The sequence below is a fragment of the Cygnus olor genome, chromosome 7 (assembly GCF_009769625.2).
Source record: "Cygnus olor isolate bCygOlo1 chromosome 7, bCygOlo1.pri.v2, whole genome shotgun sequence".
NCBI classification, from domain to species: domain Eukaryota; kingdom Metazoa; phylum Chordata; class Aves; order Anseriformes; family Anatidae; genus Cygnus; species Cygnus olor.
In genome coordinates, this window is record NC_049175.1 from 25554521 (window position 1) to 25579963 (window position 25443).

Consider the following 25443-nt stretch of genomic DNA (forward strand, 5'->3'; position numbering starts at 1 on the left):
CTGTTCCACAAATGAATAATTACCGTAGTCAACATATGAGGGGTATTCTTCTACTTTCACAAAAGGATTTTTTTTCTGAAGACAGCTCTTATCTATAATCTTAGGATAACGATCACTTTTTTTTCCCCACAAGAAGAAAGAAAATACCTTAGATTTCTTTTCTCGAAGTGATTCCGATGTGGATTCTGAATCGAACTGCCATTCTGCCATACGTTTTAACACAGCATTTTCATTTGAAATAGACTTGTTCAGTATAGTAAGAAGAGATTGCCAATGAAAAGCAGCTTCCTTAACTTCAATGTCCTTTATTTTCCTAGTACATAGAAAGGACACTGATGCATTTTTTGTGTATTATAAAAATTGAAGTTTTAAATATTCTCTATAACATTTCTATTAAGTTTTTTAAACATGCCTATTCAGTATTTTACATATGATTCAATATTGTTTGAATATATCTAGAACATATTGTTTGAATATATCTAGATATGAATATATATACAATTAAATGAAGTTTACACAGAATTAGAAATTTTGAAAGATGGATTACCCAGATTATAAATATTGCTCTGAAGAGATATTAATCTCTGCATCAACCTGAACATTTTTTATATCACAGAAAAGTTGTAGTTTCAAGTGTTTCTTACTCTTTGTATCTAATAGCTCTCTACAGCCACAGTTAAATTCCCATGAAAAACTGTGATGTCTCCTACTCACTGAGTTGAAATAGTATCTTGACAGATATCTCAAATCCCTACTCACATAAACCCAAAGAGTCCATCTCAGGTGGTTTATTTGTAAGTAGCAAGAAGCCCATTATCTGTAATACTTCTCAGAAGATACTCTGATCTTGATTTGTAACCACACCCAAAGTACAATTCATTCCCTACAAGGCTGGTGGGAAGCTTTTCATGAGCTGGGGAGATCACCTCAACAGATGAAAGGAGTGATTTTATGGCCCAGCTGCATCAAATTCTCCTCCTTACTTTGAGACTAATCAAGAGAAAGTCTAGAATCACAAGTAGATGCAAAAATTAGTCTGTCAGGATCCAAAAAGTGACACCATCAATATTGTTCTGCCACTTTACACATACTTCCATTTCAGACACACCAGGGCACCATCAGTTTCGCCATTAACGAGGATGAATTTGCCATCCAGTGAAAATACTGCGGATCTGATCCCCCCTCCTTGATATGAGTGGCAATGCTTTTGAGCAAGTATTTCCTAGAAAAGTCACAGAAACAGTTCAGCAAATATATTTTTCTAACAGACGATGTCTGTAAATTATGCCGCTTTATTTTTAGATAAAGATCTATCCAAAATATCGATATAAAGAATATAAAAGACTAGAGTTCATAGTTTTTGACTACAGATAGGAGCAATTTTCTAGTACACAGATTTTGTAGGAGATAGAGAAGTAAAATTATCTACCCAAAGATTTACTGGAAAAGAAAGTAAGTAGTATAATGTGATCACATTCATGTTCATTATAAAAAGAATTGTACTGTATAATGCTATGTCAATTCACATTTAACAAAAAATTTTCTGGAACACCTTATATTTAAGTGAATAAAAGCTTACAGTGAAGTAAAGTAGCTCTTACAGCTCTTTCTGGTGTAAACCAAACAAAGCCTGTGCCTGAATGCCTACCTACCATAGTAGAAGTATGATAGATGAACAAAACACCATCCTTTGCTGCTGATGCCAGCCATCGGCTGTTGGGTGATAAGCAGAGGAATCCTGATCCAAACTGATTGCTAGGAGTCCTCTTTTCTGATAACAATACTGGTGGATCTTCCAAAATATTCTGCCAACCAAACAAAATGTTAGCAGCAATTGAGTTGATGGAAATATCTATACTATTTTAAGGAGACTAACAATAAATTTGTAGGTTGTCAATCACATGCCCACAAGCTACATGAGTTTTAAGAACCAGTATTTAGCTTATCTCTGTAAAAGAACAAGGAGATTTCTTTTGCCATGTTTCTGAGCAGTAGTAGTGTACTGAAAATTGACATTTGGGGATGGAGTAGATATTTTTAGTGCAGAGAGGATTTTTTTTTAGAAAATATCCTTCTGTATTCACTTATCTACAGAAATGTTGGCTGGTACTTCACTACCACCCAAAATAAAACAGCTTCAGGGAATTACCTGTTCAGAGAGATTGTATTTACAGATGAAAGGTGCACAGGTACAGTAGCCGTACACTGTGTTATCCTTCAGTCTGACCGCTGAGCTCAAAGGGTAATCCAGATCATATTGCTCCCTTTTAATGGCACTAGCATTTAGCATTCCTTGTTCATTAACAAACTTTTCATTATCTAAAAAAAATGAAAAAAGAAATAGGTAAGAAGAGAAATCACCACCACTAATGTAGGTGCTCCACCTATCAGTTATTAAAACCAAACAATCTCAAAGAGTGAGCATGATCTGAGTTTTAAAGGAGGAGCATGGGAGTTAAGATTCGTAGCTCTAACACTAACTCTGTGGGTTGTGCCAATATAGCAACACTGCAGTGAAACAGAGAGACCTCTACTAGCTCTAAATAAGTACTAGAAGCAGTATAGCCAGAGTCATGTGAAAATTTGTCTAATGTACCCCACTTTCTTGGGTATTATACGAGGAGTGCTAATTAGTTTGCATGGAGGATCATGTCATCATTGCTTTCATCTAGATCATGTTTGCATATCTCTGCCATGAAGTATACACAGCCTGGGTGGTATTGGTTAAAGCACTTATGTTCACATCTTCAAAAGGGCATTTTATTCATTTTGGTTGTTTAATTTGAGCATTCAAGAAGAGACACTTGAAATTAAGACTTATGCAAGAACTCTAGATCCTCAGCATCTTTCAAAATCAAGCTTCAACTTAATTGTCTATAACTGGGCAAAAAGTAATCCAACATTACTGGATATTTAGAGAAAATACTAACTTAATTGAAAATTACTTTTTAGAAAGTTTGTAAATTGTAAGGCCTTTTAAAAAATATACGTAAATAACAAGCAAATCTGACACTTGGTTTACTTAGTTTTATTTTTCTCCAAAAAAAGGCTTTGCTAGTCACCATTTGCATATAATGTAAAATGATACAAAAATAGAATGATGTTAATAATGAACATAAGCTACCTTTTTGGGGGTTAGAACCAGATGATCTTTAAGGTCCCTTCCAACTTGAACCATTCTATGATTTTTCTGTAATGTGACATACAGAAGATACCACTGAAACCTCAAACTGTATTGCTTGACTGGAAATTCTTGGCTGGAAGAGACATAAAACTGGAAGTGCAGGTGTCACTCACAACCAAGTCTGTCCTGCACTGGCTGTATGGTGAGGACATCAGTTGCAATTAGCCTTTGTGACTCTGCATGTGAATTACTTCTCTTTTTCCTTCCTTGGGTTTCACAGTATCACAATATTTCTGCTGAAATGATTCAGCTGACTTTAAGTCTACAGGCAGCCATATGAGAAATAGTATCCAAGGAAAATGTCCAGATGAGATGAAGAAAGAAGTTAAGATTATTAGTATTTTGTGTAAGGAATGGCAAAAATATGTTCTTGTTTTAGGAAAACCTTATGAAGTATGTATTTCAATTCTTACCTTCTGTGAGTGCTGAAGACAGACAGAAGATTTCCAGCCTCGCTCGCTGGACCTCTGCTACATTAAGTACCACCATTACTTCAACAAAGTTGTTCTTGAAGTCAGAAACTACAGAGAGACCCAGCACTTCATCTGCCAACACTAAAGCAGATAAGGAACACCAATGTAAATTCTTAGTGATTTATGGTAACATTTTTACTACGATACTATGTGAAACAAAATGGAGATCTCAGTTCAGAACACATCTCAGCGCAACTATACTATTTTGAATTTGCATTAAAGTGTCAGACAAGCCACAACCTGACTCCATAAGTGTTGAATCCATACAAATTCAGCTTCAGGCAATGGGCACTGAGAATGCTGAGCACCAACAGTGTTTTTGTTATATTAAACATTCAAATCTGAGTTGACACCTAGCTTGAATTTTAGCAATTCTGAGACAGTCTGCTGATAACCACCAGATAAAGCACAGAAAGGCCCTGTTCTAAGAAGTCAGCCAGACAAAGAGAACATGATCAGGCAAATTCTGAAGATTATCTAAGGAAATGTAATTCTGTATATGGCTTAACATATCAACTATCCAAGTATTATCCTGGAAGTCAAACCTATTAAAATGATAAAATAATGTCCTTTATACTTAATACTTATACTTTATATATGTATGTACTTAAAATACTTAGACTTTATATATAAAGATGACAATCTATATGCACAGAATTATAACATTATTGGAATTGAGACTACAAGCAGATTTACATATTTTAGAACAATTTTTTTGTGACTTAAAATTCCATCATTTTTTACTCTTCAGTAAAAATCACCAAACCTGACAATTCCATCAGTACCCATATTAAAGATGTCTGGGGTGGGCATTTAACAGGAGATTGCATTCAAGTGTCATGACCTATAGATCATTAGTGTAAGTCCTCATATGGCGGGCCATGGAGATATTAAGTTCTTTGCCACCACTATTACTTTTGTGCTGGAGTTTTGATCAATTGGTCAACTGATCCAGTCTCTTCCCTGGGACTTATACATGCCCTGGCAGAAAAGTCATATTTGTGCATTTGCAAACTAAAATTATGGGGGGATGAGATTGTTCAGGACATGATTTTGTTTGGGAAATGGATGGGAAAAATATTTTTACGGTTAGTCCTCCTAAAACCTACATAGAACGAAGAAGGGTGACTTAGTCTAATGACTAAGTAATATACTTTTAAAAGTATATGTAAAATATAACAAATAGTGAAAACATGACATAATTTATGTTGTTACAAATATTACCTATATATCCAAGAACCTGGAATAATTTTGAAGGCCGGGCATCTAGAATAAAGATATGTTCTTCTGTAGCTCTAGTGATGAGGAACTGGCCACTCTGGTCATAACTAGGTAAAATAAAAATCCAAGTAAAATACAGATTTTGAATGTTAAATTCTAAAAATCCATTCAGTGCAGTCAATAAAAAGGTCAAATTTTATTCACAGTTTCACTCTCATAACTCTGCTGACTACCTTGAGTTGCACAAATGCAACTGAGATTTCAGCTTCTAGGTTTACAGTCTCAGAGCCTGATACAAATCCTAGCGCTATAAGTGAAATTTCTAACTGAGTGGGTTGGCAATCTAGAGTTGATGTCATACCATAGCAATCTATTTTAACAGCTTCCTTTGAAGTTAAATTATTTTAAATAAAACTACTAAGCATATTTTTATATTTTTTGAATAGGCATGTCTTTGCATTGATTTCACTTTGAATAAGTTCCTTTCCATATCTATTTTTAATGTTTTATCTTAGGTAATTATGAAAAGAGATCCCATCTGACTCTCCAAGTAACAGGCAGATTTACATTAATGTTTAGCAGTTCAAAATCCATTTATTTTTAAGATAGAAGTAAAATACTCTCCATTTTTTTATTATTGAAAAATAAAAAAGTAAGCCTTTTGGATCACAAAAGCTATTTATAGAAGGATTGGTAAATTCTAGCAGTATTAGCAAATGAAGTGTTAATAACTGTAACAAAAAGATCCACCATATAAGAAGGGGTGGCCCAAAGGCTTAAATTTAGCTTCATAAAACCTTGAATTTATATTCAGTGAAAAATAGCTCTCTAAGTTCAGATACATGGAATTGCACATAATTACTGCATATGGTGATCTGTCAAGAAGGATCCTATACATCAGTATCCTTAGTGTTCCATTAATCTTTCATAATAATACAACCTTATATTTTTCTCATCTAAATCCTGGTACTACTCTTGCAAGCAATACAGGAAAAAAAAAAAGATTGGAAAAAAACCTGAAAGTTAAAATACTTTACTTTGACATTTTTAGAATAAAAACTTCATTTTTTTTGTTTAACTACCTGCATTATTCAAGCAACAAATCAATACTATTCCTGCCCCTGTTACTGCATACTTACTGCAAAGACAGTACTGGAAATTTGGAAAGAAAAATTCTGTGAACAACCCGTGGAGCTTCAACATCAGTAACATCAATGAAATATATTTGACCACTTTTGGTCCCTACAGCAACACTGTTTGAGGAAGGACAGCAAGCCATAGCAGTTGCCTAGTTAAGAAATAAAAAGATACTCAACAGCTCCATATCATTTTATATGACATTATGCTATATGTTAGTATGCAATTTCTTTTACCATTTACAAGTCCCTAAAATTCAGAGAAGAAAACCAAAGTGATCTATCTAAAAATCTATTTTCTTTTTTACAAATAAAGGATTTTAATAGACATCATAAGCATTTTTTCTTATGCTCCATATCTACCCATCAAAAGATAATTCTCTGTTGCTCTGGAAAAAAAGACAGGATTTTTCACGACTTAAATGCATCTCAAATCACAACAAAGCATTAACAGTTGGAAATACTTTATCAACTCAATTCCAAAAACTTGTTTTTCAGATCAGTCAAGGTTTTCAGTTTTTATACACTTGAAACATTTCCTGTCAGTTCTGATACTCATTAAAAATACAAATTTAATAAAGTAATATCATACAGATGTAGATACATTTTTTTAAACAAATATATGCTTAAAGACATATCACTAGGACATTAGGATGAAATGCCTACTTTGCTTTCTGAGTTAAATTTGTGATTAGGTCAAGGAATCATTCCAAAAGAGAGTCTTTTTAAAAGTCTTTCATTTGTTCTTTAAAGACACTACTTAGCTTTCCTCAAAACTGTCTGATCCAATTTTATCGAATATTATGTTATGAATTGAAAAATATTAAAGATGAAGATTTTAAGTATCAGTCACTACGTAAACTCCCAGTTATGTGTACCTCAATATTAAGGTTTCTCTTGCTAAGAGAAGTCCCATCTTCCAGGAGCCAAACTTGTACTTCACCTGAAATTGTTACAGACTTGAACAAAGAAAAACATAGTCAGATGAAGGTGGAATAACCGAATAGTCTGGAAGTAGCTAATAGCTATTCTATGGAATAGAAAGTCAACTGAGTGTATCAGATCAAGGGTTCCTAGTTTTGCTTGGAATGATCTCGCTTTTGCTGTAAGTGCAAGGTGAAAGAAAATGTTTAATATTTTTTGTGAATTGCTGCAACTACAAGAATGGTCTTTAAACAAGATGAGACAAGGGTAAAACATAAGCTTGATCAATATTAGCATTTGTCCAACAATAAAAATACTGCTTAGAATTTTCTGTGCAAAAGAAAGTGCTTAAGGAGAGGTCTTTGCTTTCTCACATGAAGAATGGCGCATATTATAATTTTGCTTCGTTTTCTTATACTCAGACAATTTTATAATTCCACAGTAAAGTATGGCTAGAGACCAATCAACCCTCATGTTACTTATTCTGAAGTAAAATTTATCATTCCCATGCTAAGAACAAAGAAACAGATTCAGCAAAGTTAATTAAGATCCCAAGGTTCTTACTTGAAGAATTCATGGCCTGGGGACAAATCAGACTTGCTGGCTAAAATATGTCTTGTAGGAGGTCAAAGACATTGAACAAAAGCAAGGAGTTTCTCAGAATGGACAGATCCATGAGTAAGGCCTTCTTTCTCCCTGGACCCATGACAGAGGCATCTCTCTTCCAATTTGTGCTGAGGGCTGCAAATATCGGTAGGAACTCCTTGTTCCAATATCTATTCTCTGAACTTTATTCACCTTCTGTACAATTATGTTCATGAACACTTGTGAGTCATACAAATCGACAGCAAAACCAGTATGACATTTTAGCCATCTGTGAATTATCCACCATGTATTCTAAAGCAAGTTCTGACCTTTTTGTAGGCCATACCTGAATTAATGCCATTTACATCCTTTAATGAGTAGTTACATTACCGTAACAAACATCATGAGTCCCAGTAAGACTGTTGGTTTTGTGCCCTCGCAACATATCAGTTACCTGAAAAAAAGCCACTATTATATATAAAGAGAACATCATTTCATACCACACAGTACTTGTTCTCTGGAGGAAGAAAATCAGCCGCCAGAAAACAACTGCTGCTTGCATCCAGGAGTTTGACAGCTTCTCCACTGCGGGCAGGTTTGTAAGTATAGATTGTCCCCTGACAAATAAAAAGAAATAATCCATCACTGGGCTATCAAACTTTTCATTAAAAGCTTTCAAATACTTCAGCAAAAAAATACCCATTTTTCTGAGCTTCACTCGTTAAAGGTTTTTATTTGATACTAAAATGAAAGTGCCCAGTAGAGTTCAGCTGAATTTAGCAGATTATATTAACCTATACTAGCTGAAGATCAGGTTAGTTCACTTGATAGTGATCCAGCTAGTCACATTTTTTGTCTTCTCAAAATTACTTCAATAAAATAATTTAAAAACATCCTATTTCATCTTACTCCAAGAATCAATAAATATACTAAAACAGCACAAAATGCAAATCATAAACAACATGCTTTAGGAGATGCTTTTATCTAAAGATCTCAGGGCCTCTTAGAAGCAATTCATAACTAATATTGAGAAATAACTTAGAAGCGCTCTACTCATTTTACAAAAGAAGAATTAAATCAGACAGAGCGTGACCAAAGTTACCACGGCATTGCCATCGAAACCTCCCCTCCACCCCGAAGAACGTTAGGAATGCCAATTTAAATGATCAAAGGTCTGGAAAAAAGGCTGTAATTTGAGGATTTGGCCCTCTTGCATAAGATATCTGGACATCAAGCTGGCCAAAGAAGAATCTTGGACTGGATTGCTGGACAAATTCAACATGAATGTGCAGAATAACTCTACTACACAGCCACAGTAGGTCTGATGTACCCAAGTTACACTTTCCTTACTGGACAGGCATACATTAAGTCTAGAGCTCATGCACGGTAGGTCCCGCATGGCCTGGACACACTGGAGACCCTGAATCCATATTCCACACAAACAGGTGTTTTTGTTGGGAAATTAGGAAACAACTATTCTTTATAATCAACCATCTGTAGAAGATGATTTCTCTGTGCTTCACTACAAGTTTCTTATCTTGCGTTAAAAACACCACATGGACTAAGTTCATTGCTGGTATACATCTGTTGACTTACGGAATTACATTATGGACATTTCACATTAGCAGCATCAGCATGCACATATAGGATCACAGGAACATCTCATTACATGATGCTATTATCTCAAATGCTATACCTGATCAGTAATAAGCAGAAGTATTGTGTAATCAGGAGAGAACAGGAGGCTGGATATAGGTTCTACGATGTCAGCGCAGATTTTCATCTCATACTGAAGACCTCTGATGTGATAAAAGAATAAAACACCCTCCTGTGCAGAAAAGTACAAATCATCAGGTCTAGGTCATTCATCCTAGCCCACTCTGCCAAACTTACCAGCAAGAACTTCTGAAAACCTCTAAAGTAACAGTTTTTACCTTTATACCATCACTAACAGTCTGATATGCCCTTACTCTGTCTACATCTAGAGGACTCTTACCTTGAATAATAAATCTACTGAAAAATGAAGGTGTTCCTTAGTAACAGTATGTTTGATAACAACAGACTCATCGGTTAATATTTAAGATTTTATATATATATATATTTAAAAAGTGTCGTAATTTGTTCCACTCTTAACCAGTAGTTTACCATCATGCACTTGGGTTGAACAATGAGGCAGATTTTGTACAAAACAACTTTGCAATTCTCTTGGCCATCTTCTCTACTTTCATGTTTCAAGTTCATCTTTCTTTTCTGTTCCTCTAGAATGCTCCCTGTCTTCTGTTAAAAATAGTATTATCCTCTTTTGTCACTTCTTTTACAACAAAAATGGAATCTCTTCCCACCCTGCGCCCTTCCAATTTCTTGTCCCAAGTCTTAACAAGGAAAATATACACAATGCCAGAGGACTGTTACAGCTCTGCAACCCTCCTTTTTTTTTTTCCCTAGCTCCTGTCTTTGTAGTGAACTCTATAAATGTATTCAATTTAAATATTCTTTGATTTTCACGCAGCATGAATAAGTTAAGACCATGAATGATGCCTTACGCTTCCAGCTGTGTACAGTCCCTCGTTACAAAATGCCATGGCAAATACAACTGTTCTTTGCAGATTCCTTGGTTTGCCACCTGAGAGCACAAGACCGACATAAAATATCAAATATAATTTATTTCAACATGTGTCTCAACTTCAAATCTGGGAGAATTTACTATTTGAGAGCAAGAAGATCTATGGGCTATGATTCTATGACATATTCTTTGGACTTTTTGCTTTGGTAATACAGGAGAAGGCTGGTATACATAATTTGAAGTGACAATACTGCTGTGGTCTGATGAACTAGAAACTTATCTGAGAAATAGTTTGATTGTGTAAATGCTGCTAAATAGCTACAAAGACCAATATACTAAGTTTGTCAATAACAGAATCATACAGCCATATAGGTTGGAAGGGACCCTAGAAATCCTCTGATCCACCCTCATTCCTGCTCAGCGAAGAGCCAACTCAAATTTAGACCCAGCTTCAAACTTGGATCACGTTGTGCAGAATTATATCAGGGTCATATACAGCTGATACCCACTCTGAATATCGCCAAGGATAAAAATTCCATAGCTTCTTTGGGCAACCTGTCCCAGTGTCTTCACTATAATTTTTTTTCTTATTATTTACCCAGAATTTCTGCTGATGCAAACTATATCCTTTGCCTGTCTGGTTCAATCCTCTCTGTTACCTTTCATTAGGTAGCTAAAGCAATAGTAAGATACCTCTTTTCATTCAGGCTAAAGAAACGGTTCTCTCAGCCCAGCCCATCTTTCTATGTCAAGTACTCAAACTGCAATAATCTTTGTGGCCTTGTGCTGAAATTCCTCCATGAAGTGAATATCTTTTTTGCACTCTGGAACCCAAAACAAAGTGTTCGAAACAACCCCTAAATCCTAACTTAACTAAATTACAAGTCACTGCAGTTCTAAAAAAAAGTTACTAAACCTAAGCAGAAGAGAACCTACTCTAACATCACTTATTCCGATTTAAATTAGAATTAACAGATATTATTTCACTGCTGCTGTTTCTCTTGAGGCTATTCATTTGACTTTCTATCAGCACAAAACCTAGAGTAGTTATTTATTAGGTACACGTGAAAAAGATTGACATCAATCTGTCTTACAGAGGCCAGTGTGATCTGAGTTCTCCTAACCAGTGGCTTCCAACTATACTCACGTATTACCACTCTTAGCTGTCACTGGTGTTGCCTAAGATCTATTAGCTTGATTTGAACATGGAATTACCTTTTTTTTTCCATACTTCTCTACGAACATATGCCACCACGTCCGATACTTTACGCATGTATTCTGCACAAAAGAAAAATATCAACCTTGTTTATATGTCAGTGTTGCACTAAAAGGCAGTCTACTGCAAAAAGGACTGAGTTCAGTATAATGAATCAAAAATCTACGTTCTTTCCCAATATCCATCATTACGTAACTGGGCAGGCACAATCTTTCTGTAGGTCAGCTGACAGCTGTAAAAGGAAGTGGAAATACAGCACATGCTTAAGGTTGGACAGGCACTTGAGTATTCTACTAAATAAAGACAGATTTAAATTTAATTATTTTAAATTAAATAGAAGCTTCAATACAATATGATTAGCGACAATTCTGTTACAGCTTTAGGACAGGACTCAAAGAAGAATATACAGGCCAAGTAAAAGCCCAGATGGCAAACATTTTTGTTTCTTTCTACTGAACAGGCAAAAACGCTTCTAGTCACACCTCAGCTTTTCTTGTTCCAGTTCTTGATTTGGTAAGCTTACAAATCTGATAATTTCAGAAGCAGAGGAACACAGCTGGATTTTTTATTTTTTTAAGGAGCAGCCTTCCATTGTTGTGTTAACTATCAAAACTGAACAGAGATACAGTACTTTGGGAAAGTCAGGGATGCTTGCTGCAGCTTGAAATATAATACTTTAAACAGCAAAAGAAGAAATCAAGATTATCGTCAGCCTGTCCATTAACTCTAACTCAGTCTTCATTAGCGAAACAGTTCTATGCTGGTTTACAACAACGTATTACCCTCTTCTAGTGCTGGGGAGAAGCATGTTGCACTACTCATCTTACCACCAGTTCGCTGAACCAGTGAACTTCATGTGTGCACTAGGACTGACACCTTCCATCCCTGCAAAGGATGACAGGGTACAGGTTGCCATTGCCAGAACAGTTTATGCTGCCCACCTCTAACTGTCCTCCAGCTTAGAAGCCCTCAGAATGGGCATAGATGGGTAGCACATGGTGGGGAGCAGGGGTGAGACCTCAGGGTTCCCAGAAAAAAAGGAGGCATGGAATGTGCTGCTGTTGCCAGAAAACTTCATACACCAGCATGCCAGAGGTCTCCATGAGAAAAGACAGACTGGAATATATATGGGGGAGACAAATTACCTTAGTAGGTTGCAATCAATCTGAGGGACCTGTGCTGAGCATTCTAGAACAACTTAAATGCAGATTGCTTTGTTTTAAGCCAGAGGCATCTTCTGCTCACTCTCTGTGCTTCATACTTTCTGCGATAAAGCCTGATAGTCTTTACAGACTTGTTTTCATTAGAAAATTGATTATGTAACAGCTGACCTTAAGGACTTATAGTAAGCAACATTATATTCAATTCAGTTTTGTTGTTAATTGATACCATGCTAAACCTGAGTCTTCAAAGATCTGTTCTATCATTATCTAACATTCCAAATGACGGCAACCCAATATTTCATGCAAAATCAAATAAATTATTGGTATTTAACCAGCATTAAATGGACTGTGTATAGCTGGTATAGTAATAGTTTTATGTTAATCTTATAGGGCTTTAATAAGATAAAGGTTCCTGGATCTGTTTTCATTTTATCTAACAGTTTTCATGTAGCTAGAGCTTTTTTTTTTTCTTGCCTTAGAAAAATGAATGCTTTTTAAAGGGTGCTAAAGAAACCCACTTAGAAGTTCAACAGACATTCTAAAATGTTTACCATACTAATAAAAGAACAACAGTTTTCATATGGCTCTACTATATAGCTTTGCATCTTCTGTAAGTTACACAACAGAAGAAAAGAAAGCAAAAAAAAGCTTTCATTGTCCTACCTGTCTTCCTCCTTACACGAATAAAACACACAACAGAGCTGTTTCTTACCTGGTAGAGGTTTTTGTTGAAGAACACAAGCACTGAGTGTCTTGGCATCAATTTTCAAAATATATCCTTCTTTACAGCCCATGTAAATGTCAGAGGTTGCAGTCCAGCAGTGGGCAGTAGGATGCACTGAAGGCTTAATAGCAGTTCTAGGCTTCAGCACAAAAATAAACAAGTTAAATTAGCAACTGGCAAATATCTGTATAGTTACATACATTTTAAGGCCAATAAAAAAATCATTATCTCATCTGATTGTATTATATTCAGTCATCCTTTCACCGAGGCTAGGAATTTGGGAACCAAGAACCACTTTCAGAAAAGCCTATCTCTGGAGACAGAGGTGGAGAACTCGCATCTCTCCCCAGAAGCCTGTGTAAACAATGTATTATATTTTCATTAAAAATGATGTGTGTATGTGTATATATATATGTGTGTGTGTGTGTATATATATATATATATATATTTCCTGGATTTATTCTCCAACATTTTTGTCTTCTACCTTGGAAATCCCTCTGGAATCTTCCCTACTCTCACAAAGATCTTGACCCACCATAACCATTTCATTTCCCAATTTTTAATGATAAAATTATGATAAAATTCAACACAATGAGCTCCCAGATCGTGGGATTTTTACACCAGAATAGCACTGGGATCCAAAATTGAAATAGTTACCCCCTATGACATCACCCTGATAAATGTTTTTCAAACTGCTTTTCAGAACAGTGTTCTACTTTGTAGACATAAATTATTTTTTTTCTTCATCATGTGGTCTTGCATACATGTTAGCATTAAAATGCACTTTGTTTGAATAGCTTCTCTTATTATATAACCAAATTGTTCTGAAAAAAACAGCTCTGTCAAACTTTCTGTCATTTATAAATTAGTTCTAGAAATATCCCAGCCATAGACCTCCCATGTGCCTTGAATTTCATCTCTATAAAACAAATCTCATAAATCTGTCATCCATAAAACAGGAAGAACAGTACCTCTCCACCAAATATTATTAAACACTGTGACCTGTTCAGATACAACAGTAATGGGGGTTATATAAATACCAAGAATAGAAAGAACCAGATTGAAGAGGCTTCAGTGAAGAAATGTAAAAACACATGAGAAAACCTTGTGAGAACATTTAAAAGATTCAAAGAACAATGTGTGTGAGCAGAACTACTTTACTACTTTATAAATCAAATAGGACAAACTACTAAATCTATAGCAGGTTGGGACTTCGTATCACCAGAAAAACATTTAATATAGGCATTTTCCTTGATTCTACAAGGCTTGAACAGCACAAATCTTTGGCAAGGTTGCAAATGAACTACTGTGAATCAGAAGCTTCCTCTGTAAAGACAACTTTTGTAATGTTCCTTTGTCATTACTGCCTTTACACAAACTAGATAAAATATGCTAATCTTAGGATGAGATTATGTAAATCCAAAATGAGGCTGCTTCTTGAACTGTGCATTGGTACAATGGTGCATAGTAATAATGCAGTCTTTTTTTTAAACTTCTGTCCCTTTTGAATAGCAGATCTGCAGAGAAAAAAAAATCCAGGATGGATCCTTGTCATTAAAAGTTATATAAAAAGTCAATGGAATAAAATTGGTACTGGTGATGAAGTGGAGTCAAATGGGTTGTTAATTGCAAAGAATTTACAAAACTTAAGTCCCAGCTATAAGAAATATTGAAACAAAACTAAATCAATACCACGCAAGAAAAAAAGGATCGATAGCCTTAGGATGTTACGATTCCTTTCACTCTGCTGCCCCGGTGTGGTTACACTCTGGTACATACCTGGCCTCAGTACCTTGTTCTAGAGCGTGGACACCTGACAAGCAAAGAAGTGCGCTTGCAGCAGGCTTGCTTTTCTTACTGGCCTATCACACATTCCTTAGGAGTGGGCTACTGCCTCCAAGGAACCACGGACTACAGGTTGACAATAACCCCCCTACTTATTAGTCTAAATAAATGGTTCTCCGATTTTGATGCTTATATCAACAAAACATTGACCTCAGCTGACTTGGACTTAGCGATAAAGAAAACATATCCTTCTATTGAATTCTGTGGGGATTAAGAGAGCTTCATGAGGCTATGATACTGTTTCCACTGCATTAAGCTGAAAGCACCTCATTAACCACCCCAGGAGCACCACATTGTCTCTTATTAATTAAAAGGAAACAAATAAAAAACCATAATGTTAGAGAGGAAAATAACTCCAAGGTATGAACAAATGTTGACACGCAGATTTTAGTCCAGAGTCAGTCAACTGCTCATGTACATTTGTAATAGAATACAAATCATCAGTGATAGCAACCATTTATTTAAACATCTGCAGCAGCAGCCTGTCAATTTATAGTCAGTGAGGAATGGTAGTTACAGCACTAAATACTTTGTACAGGTTGGTTCATTACAGCAACTGCAGTCTGAAGATGTCTGGATATCTGAAGAACTCAGCAAGCTCGGTAATTTCAATCTCACTGAAAGTTGCTGCATTAGATACTTTTCAACATAAGAATCTGAACAAAACAGTATTTCAAAGAAGTATCTTCTACATCAAGCGTGTCCAGATCAACTTGTGCAGGAACTGATTTTCCAAAGCCGTATGTTTCATGTTGGGAGGCTGGGAAGGGAGTGCTTTAACTTACAAGACACGTTTGCAATTCCCCCCAGTGCATAATAACATAAAATTAGTAGCTACCATGAATGTTTCTGCTTCATCTCCTACCAATCCGGCAATGGCTGAAACTGGCATAACAGGGCCATGGTAGGGATCTTCGTTACCAGAATCCGGGAAAAACAAATCTTCATGAAGATTCAGAGACCCTTGTCCATGAGGGAGTTTCACAGGGCTGTGAAAAAGCAAGAGACACTGTCTGAGGAAAAGGAATACCACAAATAGTAAATGCTGATACAAAACTGGGAAGCATGTTTTCAAAATGTGGAGACGCCAATTCAGTTAATGGGCTTTACTTTAGCAACAATAATGGAAAACTGTTCATAGAATCATAGAATGGTTTGGTCTGGAAGGGACCTTAAAGATCATCTAATTCCAATCCCCCTGCCATGGGCAGGGACACTTCCCACTAGATCAGGTTGCTCAAAGCCTCATCTAACCTGGCCTTGAACAATTCCTACAACATTGCTATAGAGAATCATTCTACATGGCATGTACTGTTTCACTGAAAAGTAATAGTAATTTATCTACAAAGGAGGGATGTTCCTAACTGGCTGAAGTGGACTACCACATTCTAGCTCATTGCCTTTTCTTGTCACTTTGGACAAACAACTATTCTATCCTTCTGTTTCCTCATTAACCAGGGTTATTAATGCCACACACCTAACTTGTATGTACGTGCTGTGAGGATTCAAGCTTAATGCTTATTTGGAGAAAGTTAACAAGTTGATAATCAGTGTATAAGTGGCTGTTATAATGCGGGAATTCTGCATTCTATAGTTTACAAACTATGCTATATATAATTATATATATATATATATATATATATATAAAATGTTATGTAAAATAAATAATTCTCAGTGGAGGTTTAATGCCCACTGAATGGAATGAAAAGTGAAAGAAAAAAAAAAAGGATACGTAAGTATGTTTGCAAACGGCAATACACCTTCAACTTCCAGGTCTCAGATTAAGGCGTCATCTATACTTCTACTACTATAACCATGTCAGGGGTAATAGACTGGTTATATTCATAGTTAATGAGATGAAATACGCTGTTGGGGATTGTAGAATAGCTGCCACTGCAACAGCATGTATATTATACTTGAAGATCTCTGTCTTGAACAATGCATGCTAGTCCACCTATTCTTATACCAGTCTCAAAAAAAGTTTCTAGCATAAATAAATTCAAGGTTTGCTGTGCTCAGTGAATTGCATTATCAGAGCCATCCCCTCTACATCTGTAAATTGACCACAGAAGCTGGATATCACACAGAAACGTGATACTGCTTTTGGTCCAATTAGTGATTGTAACTACATATTGTTTAACAATGCTTACTAGGAAGCAAATTGATCCATACCCAGCAGTCTCATAGCCACAAAAGCAATGCACGTTCCCACTCAGTGCTCAGAATAACCACTTGCAGGAACAGGAAAGCAGTCCAGTCACTATATTAATGCAATTGGGTAACTTTTGATAGAGACAGCTACCAAAAATGCCAATTAGTATTAGCTTCAATGGTGTGCATGACTGGGATATGAGAGTGCTAAGAAATGAAAGCATGAATTCAATTCACTTGATTAACTAGCTAGAATCAAACTGGTTGCGATTTAACAATCACTGATTGTGATTGCTAGGCAAACTGAATTGGATTAAATTCTTTGCAAACAGATGTAGGTTGCTAGTCTTAGTCATTAAAATATACTTCTAGTTTTTTTTTGTTTGTTTTGTTTTTTGTTTTTTTAACTTGAAAGGTGTTCTACTTACTTTCGCTTAAGGTGATGCTCATCATAATTCCTTTCAATATGCCAGACAGTAACAGAGCTCTCATTAACAGAACACAGTTGTTGCCAATTCATGGGATTAAAACTTAACGAGGTCACTGGTATGGCTGGCTGGGACTCACTGCACAGGAGGATATTTTCTTGCCAGTTCCTTCATTAAGGAGAGTAAAAAAAAAATCAAATCCACTGAAGTCGTCAAAAACATTTAAGCCAAATATGTGGATGTGATTCTAACTGACATTCAAGATCACAACTGGAAAACAAATACTTTGCCACTGACTAAAAACTATGCTGTCAAACAAGACGGGTTCTGAGACTGAAAAGGATGTGGTTAATTAGCCACGCATACAATTAGTACTGCTACAAAAAGAATGAATAGTAACATAATTTTGAGAACTCGGAAAGAGAGAAAACTCAGTCAGCCCTTGATTATCAATGAATTCCTTGGGTCGTACAGTAATTGCGCTGTGAATGCAGGCACACGCTACAGCTGCTTTAACTAATTTGGGCAGAAAACAGCACAGAATTTGTGAAGGGCTGTTACGAACAGCTGTACATAACATAGGAATACATTTTTCTGGTGTAACCTATTGTATAGTCTCATACTCTAATTCACATATTTCTCTGTTGTCCGATTAATTCTTGACTGCATTTGCATTTTAGGTGCTGTCTGAAAACTGATTAACATAATTTGAAAAAATGGTTATAGCTGTTTCTTAATTTCATTGGCAATATATCTGACAATCTAAATAATGTTTATAGCTCTCATATTTGTCATTACGGCTGAGATGAAGAAAACTAAAATGCATACAGTGCTGTAAATGGATTTAATTTAATTGTGTTGTTCTGGCTTGTAAGAAATTTCTTCTCGGAAACTGATCAGGATGCAAGACAATGATGTAATATTGATAGCGTGTGAAAAAAATGAGAAGTATTCACACATAAGCACTAACTCTCATTAACATTACAGAAAGCTATAAGCCGCAATTCTGACTTTAAAAGGTACCAGCGTAGATGTCTCTCTCTAAAGATGTCAGTATTCTCATCTCATACCTAACAGTGCCAACAATCTTAGAGCAGATAATTTATTAAGATCTGAAACACTATGGTATGTGTATCTAAAACAGGAATCTGAAATTGAGCCTCTCCTTCAAACAGAAAGGAATAAAGATCTGGAGATAAAATAACACACACAAAAGGCAGCTTTTAGTTATCCATAGGCTTTCTGTGTTCTGAGGCTGAGTTAACTTTCAAAACATCTCTTACACCTTTTATTCTAAACTATGTGCTTAAAATTTCTACAATGAATGCACATTATAATCTTAACTGCAAAAAGGAAGATACTGATCTTACAGTAAATTCACCTACCTCTGTTCGAGTTATTATAAATTCTAAGTTTAATATTGTAAGGTAGTTCTGTTTTGTTATTCAGCTCTTTCTGACTGGAATCAAGGGTTTTTCTAATGATAATTACATGCTGACAGTTGAATTTGTGCAGATTCAAATAGGTTTCCATTGTTCAGCCTTGGAAAGTGTCACTATTCTAAAGCATTTAAATATTTCTAGATGTTTCCATTTTACGGATAACCTAGAATAGTCTTTCAAGGCAGTGGATTTTTGTTTAAGGGCATGCGTCAAATATATCAGACCATGCATATTATTTCTGTGAGTGATGAGTATGTGAACTCTTTGTGACTCTTCTCTAATCATTGTAAAAGAAATATAAAGGTCATCATTACATTGAAAGTATACAGTATATTCCTACAATTTTTGCCATGCAGGCAAGAGCAGAATTTTATTTTTACAGAACATATTTTGACTTTCTGCATCTCCACCGTATCACATAATATTTCTTTCACTGCAGCGATTAAAGCGATGATCTAACCCAGTGACACATAGTAGTGTAATCACTGAGCGCACCTATAAGACAGAACTAAGATCAAGCACAAGTAATTAAGAGGACTACTGAAAACAAAAATTTTGAACAAGCTAGAAGATAGCTATGGCAAAGTAACAGTCTTTCTGACTAGTGCTAGAAAAAAAAAACACAGCAAATTTGGCACAGAAGGTTTGCAGACAATGATCCATCGGAAAAAAAAAAAGAAGGATGAAGGCAACCAGTTTATCTTTCACATTTGTTAGTTTATGCTAAAATAGCACACATACAAAAATATTAATTAAATACAAATGGTATTAAAGACTTTTTTTCACTCTTACCATACTGAAAGAACAAATTCTGGGATTGAAGAGTAACTGGCTAGATAAGGGCCTGTGAAGCTAAACGCAAGTACAGTGTAGTCCAACTGAACATTACCTAAAACGTAAAAACAAAGAACGTGAGCTCTAATTGCCCAGACTTTGCTGTATACTATGACAAACAAAGTGCTCTTGTCAGTTTCTTTATATCCACTCTTCAAAGACGCTGTGATTCCTTTGCTTCACACCAAATTGTTTTAATTTGATCATAAAAATGTTCCCTAAGTATCACTGTTTGGACTTTTTTTTTTTAAATTTGTTTCACTAATACCTCAAATTTGTAGTGTTTTTTTCCCCAGGTGCCCTGCAATCCTTTGCAGTCACTTTCATTCATCTACATGAGGTAAGGAACTGTTATGGTCCTTACTTAAAGTGCAAAGAAACTGAAACATAGATAGGGTAAGCAACTTAACTAAAGAGAGAAATATCATAGAACAGGGGAAATATCTGTTAGATCATAGCCTCTAAACTTGAACTAAAAGATCCCTAATTCCTCTCACATCTCAGATGTCTAAGCATCAAACCATCTCAGCAGTCTGCTTGGGAACCTACTGCACTATGATCTTGCTTTGTTATTCAGACTATATTTTCCTATAATGAATTCCATTTCATTCCATTTGTTTTCCCTTTCTAACAGTTAAATTTTATATTGTCCTATTCCTCTCTAGCTTGAGTCTCACTGAAAGTAGTGCAGTGGCAAGTTCTTTATGATCCTTTCGGCGATTCTTGTCGTTAGAACGTTTCCTGTCACACCGTTTCTCTAGTGTTTCAAAAAAAAACAAAAACGACCACCCTTCAGAAACTGGCTGCTTAAAAAATCGTTTTAATGAAATAGCAACAGGGAACATTACCACACCAGTACCTTTTAATTCTGTCAGTTTATTCAGTTCTGGAAAGCTGTAGATATATATGAGGGGATTCAGCTTCCGGTCTGAAAAGGCCAGCACTTCGCTGCTCGCGTTCACTGCGAAGGCTCCCACCTGGCCGGTCGGACACTGCAGCGCTGTCGTCTTCTTTGTTTTAATGTCCAGGAAGAGGATGTAATTGCCACAAGGGTAGCAGACGGTCTGATTGTTGATAAAGCCAAAGTTCTTTTTCGAGAATCCCTGAACCCAACTTAAGAAAGAACAACTCTGTGTTAAAACAATACTCACAGACACACGTTTCTCAAAATACTGTGAAAAGGGGAGTGTAACAGCTTAAACGTATGCTGGTCTGATGCTTCGGATTTGTTAGATTCATCCTCATACCAAACTTGCAAAAACACAAGAATTTCAGCCTCTAGTACCATGAATCGCTAGATCAATGTTTCCAAAAACACAGGGGTAATCTTACCATGATGGAGCACAAAGGACTGACACAAGAACTTGGAGAGATGCTTATATTTCACTTTTCATTAACAATAAAGTTAGCCGGTTCACAGGCTTTGTTTTCATACTCATAGGTCATAGTAAAAGAGTACACCTTAATTCTGAAATAATTACACAAGTACGATCCATACTAGGGACTCGATTACGTTTACTTAACCTTTTGTAAAGTTTCATAGTTCATCTGGTTGCTGTAAAATAGCAAAGAAAAAGACACAGCTTGTCTTGTCTTTGTATGAAGTTAACTAAAGGGACTGTTCTGCTTTAAAGACACCAGTACTTCAACGCCGTAAAACTTCAGGGACTGAAATAAATTACTGAAGCTCAGTCACCTTTAGAACTTGCAACATACCAACAAAACCGTAATCACCTGCAGATGGTTTTTATCTTGGAGAAAGGGCGTGGACCAACATCAGCACCCCCTTATCAAAGGGACTTGCATTTACCACTAAGTGAAGATGTCTGAGCCGCAGCTGAGCCTGGCAGTACTGTAGTAACACCATTTTGGCAGCGTACCAGCACCCTGTGTCCAACACTACCATCAGCACTGCCCCTTCTAGTTTCTATTCAAGCCCTTTCCGTCTTTTATCCTCTCCCACATAGCAGTGGGCTGGAAGAGATCTTTGCCCTCAACAATTGCAAGCAGCATGTTTATACTTCTTTCATGAACTTGTCTTAAGATCAGTTCAACTGCTGATCTTCTGTACTCTATTAAATTATATTATAGCCTCAGGGCTGCCATAATTAGGGACATTCTTTAATGATTAGTCTTAAGGTATTTATGCCCAGCAATAAATATTGTCATTCTTTCTCAGCAGTTTCTACTCAGCCTCTTCTGCTACACACCAGATGAATAAGCACAGCCAGAGAGGAGTGAGAATGCACTGACCATGCATTTTTGCAAATGAAGTGACTGTCATGGGAACAGAGCCCGGACATGTCAGCTGATGAGTGCTTTTCCAGCCCTTTCACATGAGCGCTAACCATACGACCTGCCATGGCACACAAGCAGACCTTTACAAACATGGTCACAGGACCAGCTCAATGCTTCTCTCCAGCACTAGATCTGAGTCCGTGGAAATGAAGTAGTTTCAACTTCTGTTTTACCTCTGCAAAAAGATTCTAGAAAATGTGTGTGCAGGGATAAATTAATGGGCTGACTGCACAATGTATCCTTATGCAATCGATAAGGGTTTACAAGGAAAAGGATTCAGACTGATCTGACATCAGCTATGACCGATGCAGTACTTGTGGGTCACGGAACTAGCCGTGGCTCCCCCACACGTTCTCCATGCTTTGTCTCCAGCTCTGTATAAACACAGAGTGTCAGAAGCACTTCAGTGACAAACTTTGCTGGCTGGTGAAACGCAAATGGAACAAGGTACTCAGAGTTACTGAGCATTCAAAGTGTATTTTGTCATTGAAAAATGCTTGTTCATAGTTCATTCAAAACAGAGCTTTATATGTAACCATTAGTTTTGTCAAGGTTCTGTGTTTTCTGAAGACACAGAACATAGTATTCCCCCTTCCCACTGCAAAATAACGTCACTTTCTTCTAATATCGATATACATACCAATTCTGCTAACACTAACCTAAAATGCATAACGGCAAACTTTAAACGTTTCTGTTTTATGGAAATGGACTGTGCTTCAACACTTAAAAGGGCACTTTTTTTTTCTCCATTGCATTGCATAATGCTTTCATTTAATAATGCTATTTTTTTTTCCACAAAGCAAAAAAACTGGGTCACGGCTCTTCCACGTAAAACCAGTTTACACAAGGGACCCACTCTGCATAGCAGTGACATGTTTTGGATGGTGCCTTTTTTTTTACTCTGCAAGTATGAGAATGTTTCAGGTTGATGCCTGAATCTCCTTTTAATAAGTTAATAAAATAGTAAGTAGATTTCTGTCCAGTAAAGAGTTGTGCACCTCTAGCTGGGGAGCTGTCCCATACAAGCCATGGGGGTTGATGAAACAGCTAAAATGCTTGCATTGGATTAGAAAGCTTAAGCACCTCTTCCATTACATGGAAAAAATATCTAAACAGTCTAAACTGCTGTGAAACGCTCAGCCAAGGTCAAGATGGTGAGAGAGAAAGGCAGGACTTAAAATTCCAGGAAAATTAAGAGCCATAGCAGGAGGTGATAGTGGGGTGCAAGAGGTACGAACAACCAAGTAAATCCCAGAGGCTGGGGCGGTCAGGGTAAAACAGGAGAGGGACGCAGCCACGATCAGCACCAAACTGCAGGGGCTCACGAGGCCAGGTAATACGAAAATTAAGAAAAATAAGAAAAATATAAGTAAGAACAAGCCGTAGCCAAGTCACGCCTTGAGGGGAGAGGGCACGGGGCAGGGGCACGGCCCGCAGGGCGTGCAGGGGCCCGCAGGGGGTTGGCCCGGCCGCCCCCACCTCACGTCCAGCGCCGCCTCCTGGGGCGAGGGGCCGCGGCCGTCCCCCGGGGCCCGCTCCTCGCCCGCCGCCATGCCGCCCGCCCCGCCGGCCCGGGACGCCGTCTCCTAGCGACCAGAAGGGCCGCTGCGATTAGCTGAGGCGGGCTGCCCGCAGGATTAAAGCAGGCGGCTGCCTGGGCCACTAGGCTTAGTAGTTAAAGGGCCTGCAGGGTGAGGGGTCGCTGCTGCTGTTGGGTGGGCAGTGCGGAGCCTGCCCGGGGGTCGTGTTTGTGTTTTCCTCCTGTTTCAGTGGTGTTTGGGCTTTTCCTTAGGGGTGCGGCCGCGCCTGTCCTCTGTCACCCTGTTTCTTTATTCTGGAGGCTCTGCACCCCAGGCAGTTCTTGGGGCGAAGCCTCAGAGGCAGCTGAAGAGAAAGTGGCCCCTGGGGAGAGGAGGGAGCACGGCTGCGGTGCTGCTTCTGGGGGGAGTCAGCACTGGGACGGGTTGCCCAGGGAGGTGGTGGAGTCACCGTCCCTGGGGGGGTTCAAGGAAAGGCTGGACGTGGTGCTTAGGGGCATGGTTTAGTGGGTGACATTGGCGGTAGGGGGATGGTTGGACCAGATCACTTTGGAGGTCTGTTCTAACCTTAGTGATTGTAGGGTTTGCACATCTATGGCTTTTGGCATTAGCACAGTAAGAATCCCCAAGTACTTTAAAAGCAGAACTAACAGTAATACCTCATTCTTCTCATCCTTAAAGGGGTGTTGCTCACAGTTTCTCACTGTAGTCCTTACCTCTCCGTACTGTAGCAGCGTGCAGCTCCCATACAGTGCTACCCACTCACAGCACTACTGACTGCCACATGAGCCTGTACCATGCTTCTTGTCACTGTCTGTGATCCATGCTGCACAAAACCAAAACATGATGAGGAATTTTTTTCCCTATGGTAAGAAGATCTTGCTCTTCTCAGGCACTGGCTCTGTTGTGTCCCTGAGGGGCTATTGCAGCACGCAGGTCTGTAACGTTGCAACTGTACCTTGGGTTTGTGTGTGCCTGTCTCTGGGTTCTGAGGTAGCAGGCTGCCCACGGTCTTAACCACTAAAATAAACTTCAATTTTTTTTTTCACCCAGATCTTGCTGAAACTGTCCTAACAGTAGGCTGTCAGCAGAAAAAGGAATGTCCTCTTACACAGTTCTTCTAAGGGTGGGAGGAATTATCTTGTTGGAAAGGATGTCTTACATCTGGGTTCTGTTTGCCCAGGGCATGGCAGGCTTGTGCAATGAATTACCACTCCCTTCTACTGTTAAATTGCTTATTGCTGTTTGATTATGTAATTAATGACTTGACAAAAATTCATGTTGTATTTGAGTGCATTATGGTGTCAGGTTTGTGGTGACTTTACTGGTGGCCATTTCAGTGTTTGCCAGCAGGAAGGATCTCCCCAGAAAAATGCTGGTCTTTGTGACAGGATGCCTGAGGCCCAGCTACAGTGACAAAACCAAACTAAAAGTCAACAGCAGGCAAAACTTCCCCCATTGTATAAGCATGGGTCCCCTGGTGACTCTCAGAAAGCTCCAGATCTCTATTAGCACTGACAGGTTTGGCAGAGACATGTCCATGGCCAGGACATGTGCCCACAAACGCACCATTTCCATGCAACTTAAAGCTCTGACTTGAAGGCTGGGTGGAAATGTGGGGAGCCCTGGAAGGGGCATTTCATGGTTGGGACCACAGGTCAACTTGGACACTGAAATATGTGAAGTGGAAAGCTCCTTTATTTCCACTATTGTACCCC

The 25443-nt window shown here is 37.7% G+C and overlaps 1 protein-coding gene across 6 annotated transcripts in view; it reads right to left on the reverse strand.

The window, feature by feature from the left end:
• The window catches only part of CFAP43 (cilia and flagella associated protein 43), a 45642-nt gene extending 22031 nt beyond the window's left edge, over positions 1-23611 (reverse strand). For 2 of the 6 annotated variants that reach the window (XM_040562910.1, XM_040562909.1), the window contains exons 1-18: positions 21414-23611; positions 20749-21002; positions 19848-19944; positions 17614-17781; positions 15873-16023; positions 13178-13328; positions 11302-11364; positions 10067-10146; positions 9220-9351; positions 8024-8140; positions 6893-6973; positions 6018-6166; positions 4882-4985; positions 3598-3738; positions 2150-2319; positions 1653-1805; positions 1092-1222; positions 148-313 (exon numbers count right to left, since the gene is read on the reverse strand). In XM_040562910.1, the coding sequence (XP_040418844.1) occupies positions 148-313; positions 1092-1222; positions 1653-1805; positions 2150-2319; positions 3598-3738; positions 4882-4985; positions 6018-6166; positions 6893-6973; positions 8024-8140; positions 9220-9351; positions 10067-10146; positions 11302-11364; positions 13178-13328; positions 15873-16023; positions 17614-17781; positions 19848-19944; positions 20749-21002; positions 21414-21430 (2325 nt within the window). In that variant the 5' untranslated portion in view covers positions 21431-23611. Of the gene's footprint in view, positions 1-147; positions 314-1091; positions 1223-1652; positions 1806-2149; positions 2320-3597; positions 3739-4881; positions 4986-6017; positions 6167-6892; positions 6974-8023; positions 8141-9219; positions 9352-10066; positions 10147-11301; positions 11365-12084; positions 13129-13177; positions 13329-14968; positions 15817-15872; positions 16024-17206; positions 17515-17613; positions 17782-19847; positions 19945-20748; positions 21003-21413 lie in introns of those variants that run through there. The other 4 variants (XM_040562911.1, XM_040562912.1, XM_040562914.1 and 1 more) reach the window with 4 other exon arrangements.
• Between the last annotated feature and the right edge of the window lie 1832 nt (positions 23612-25443).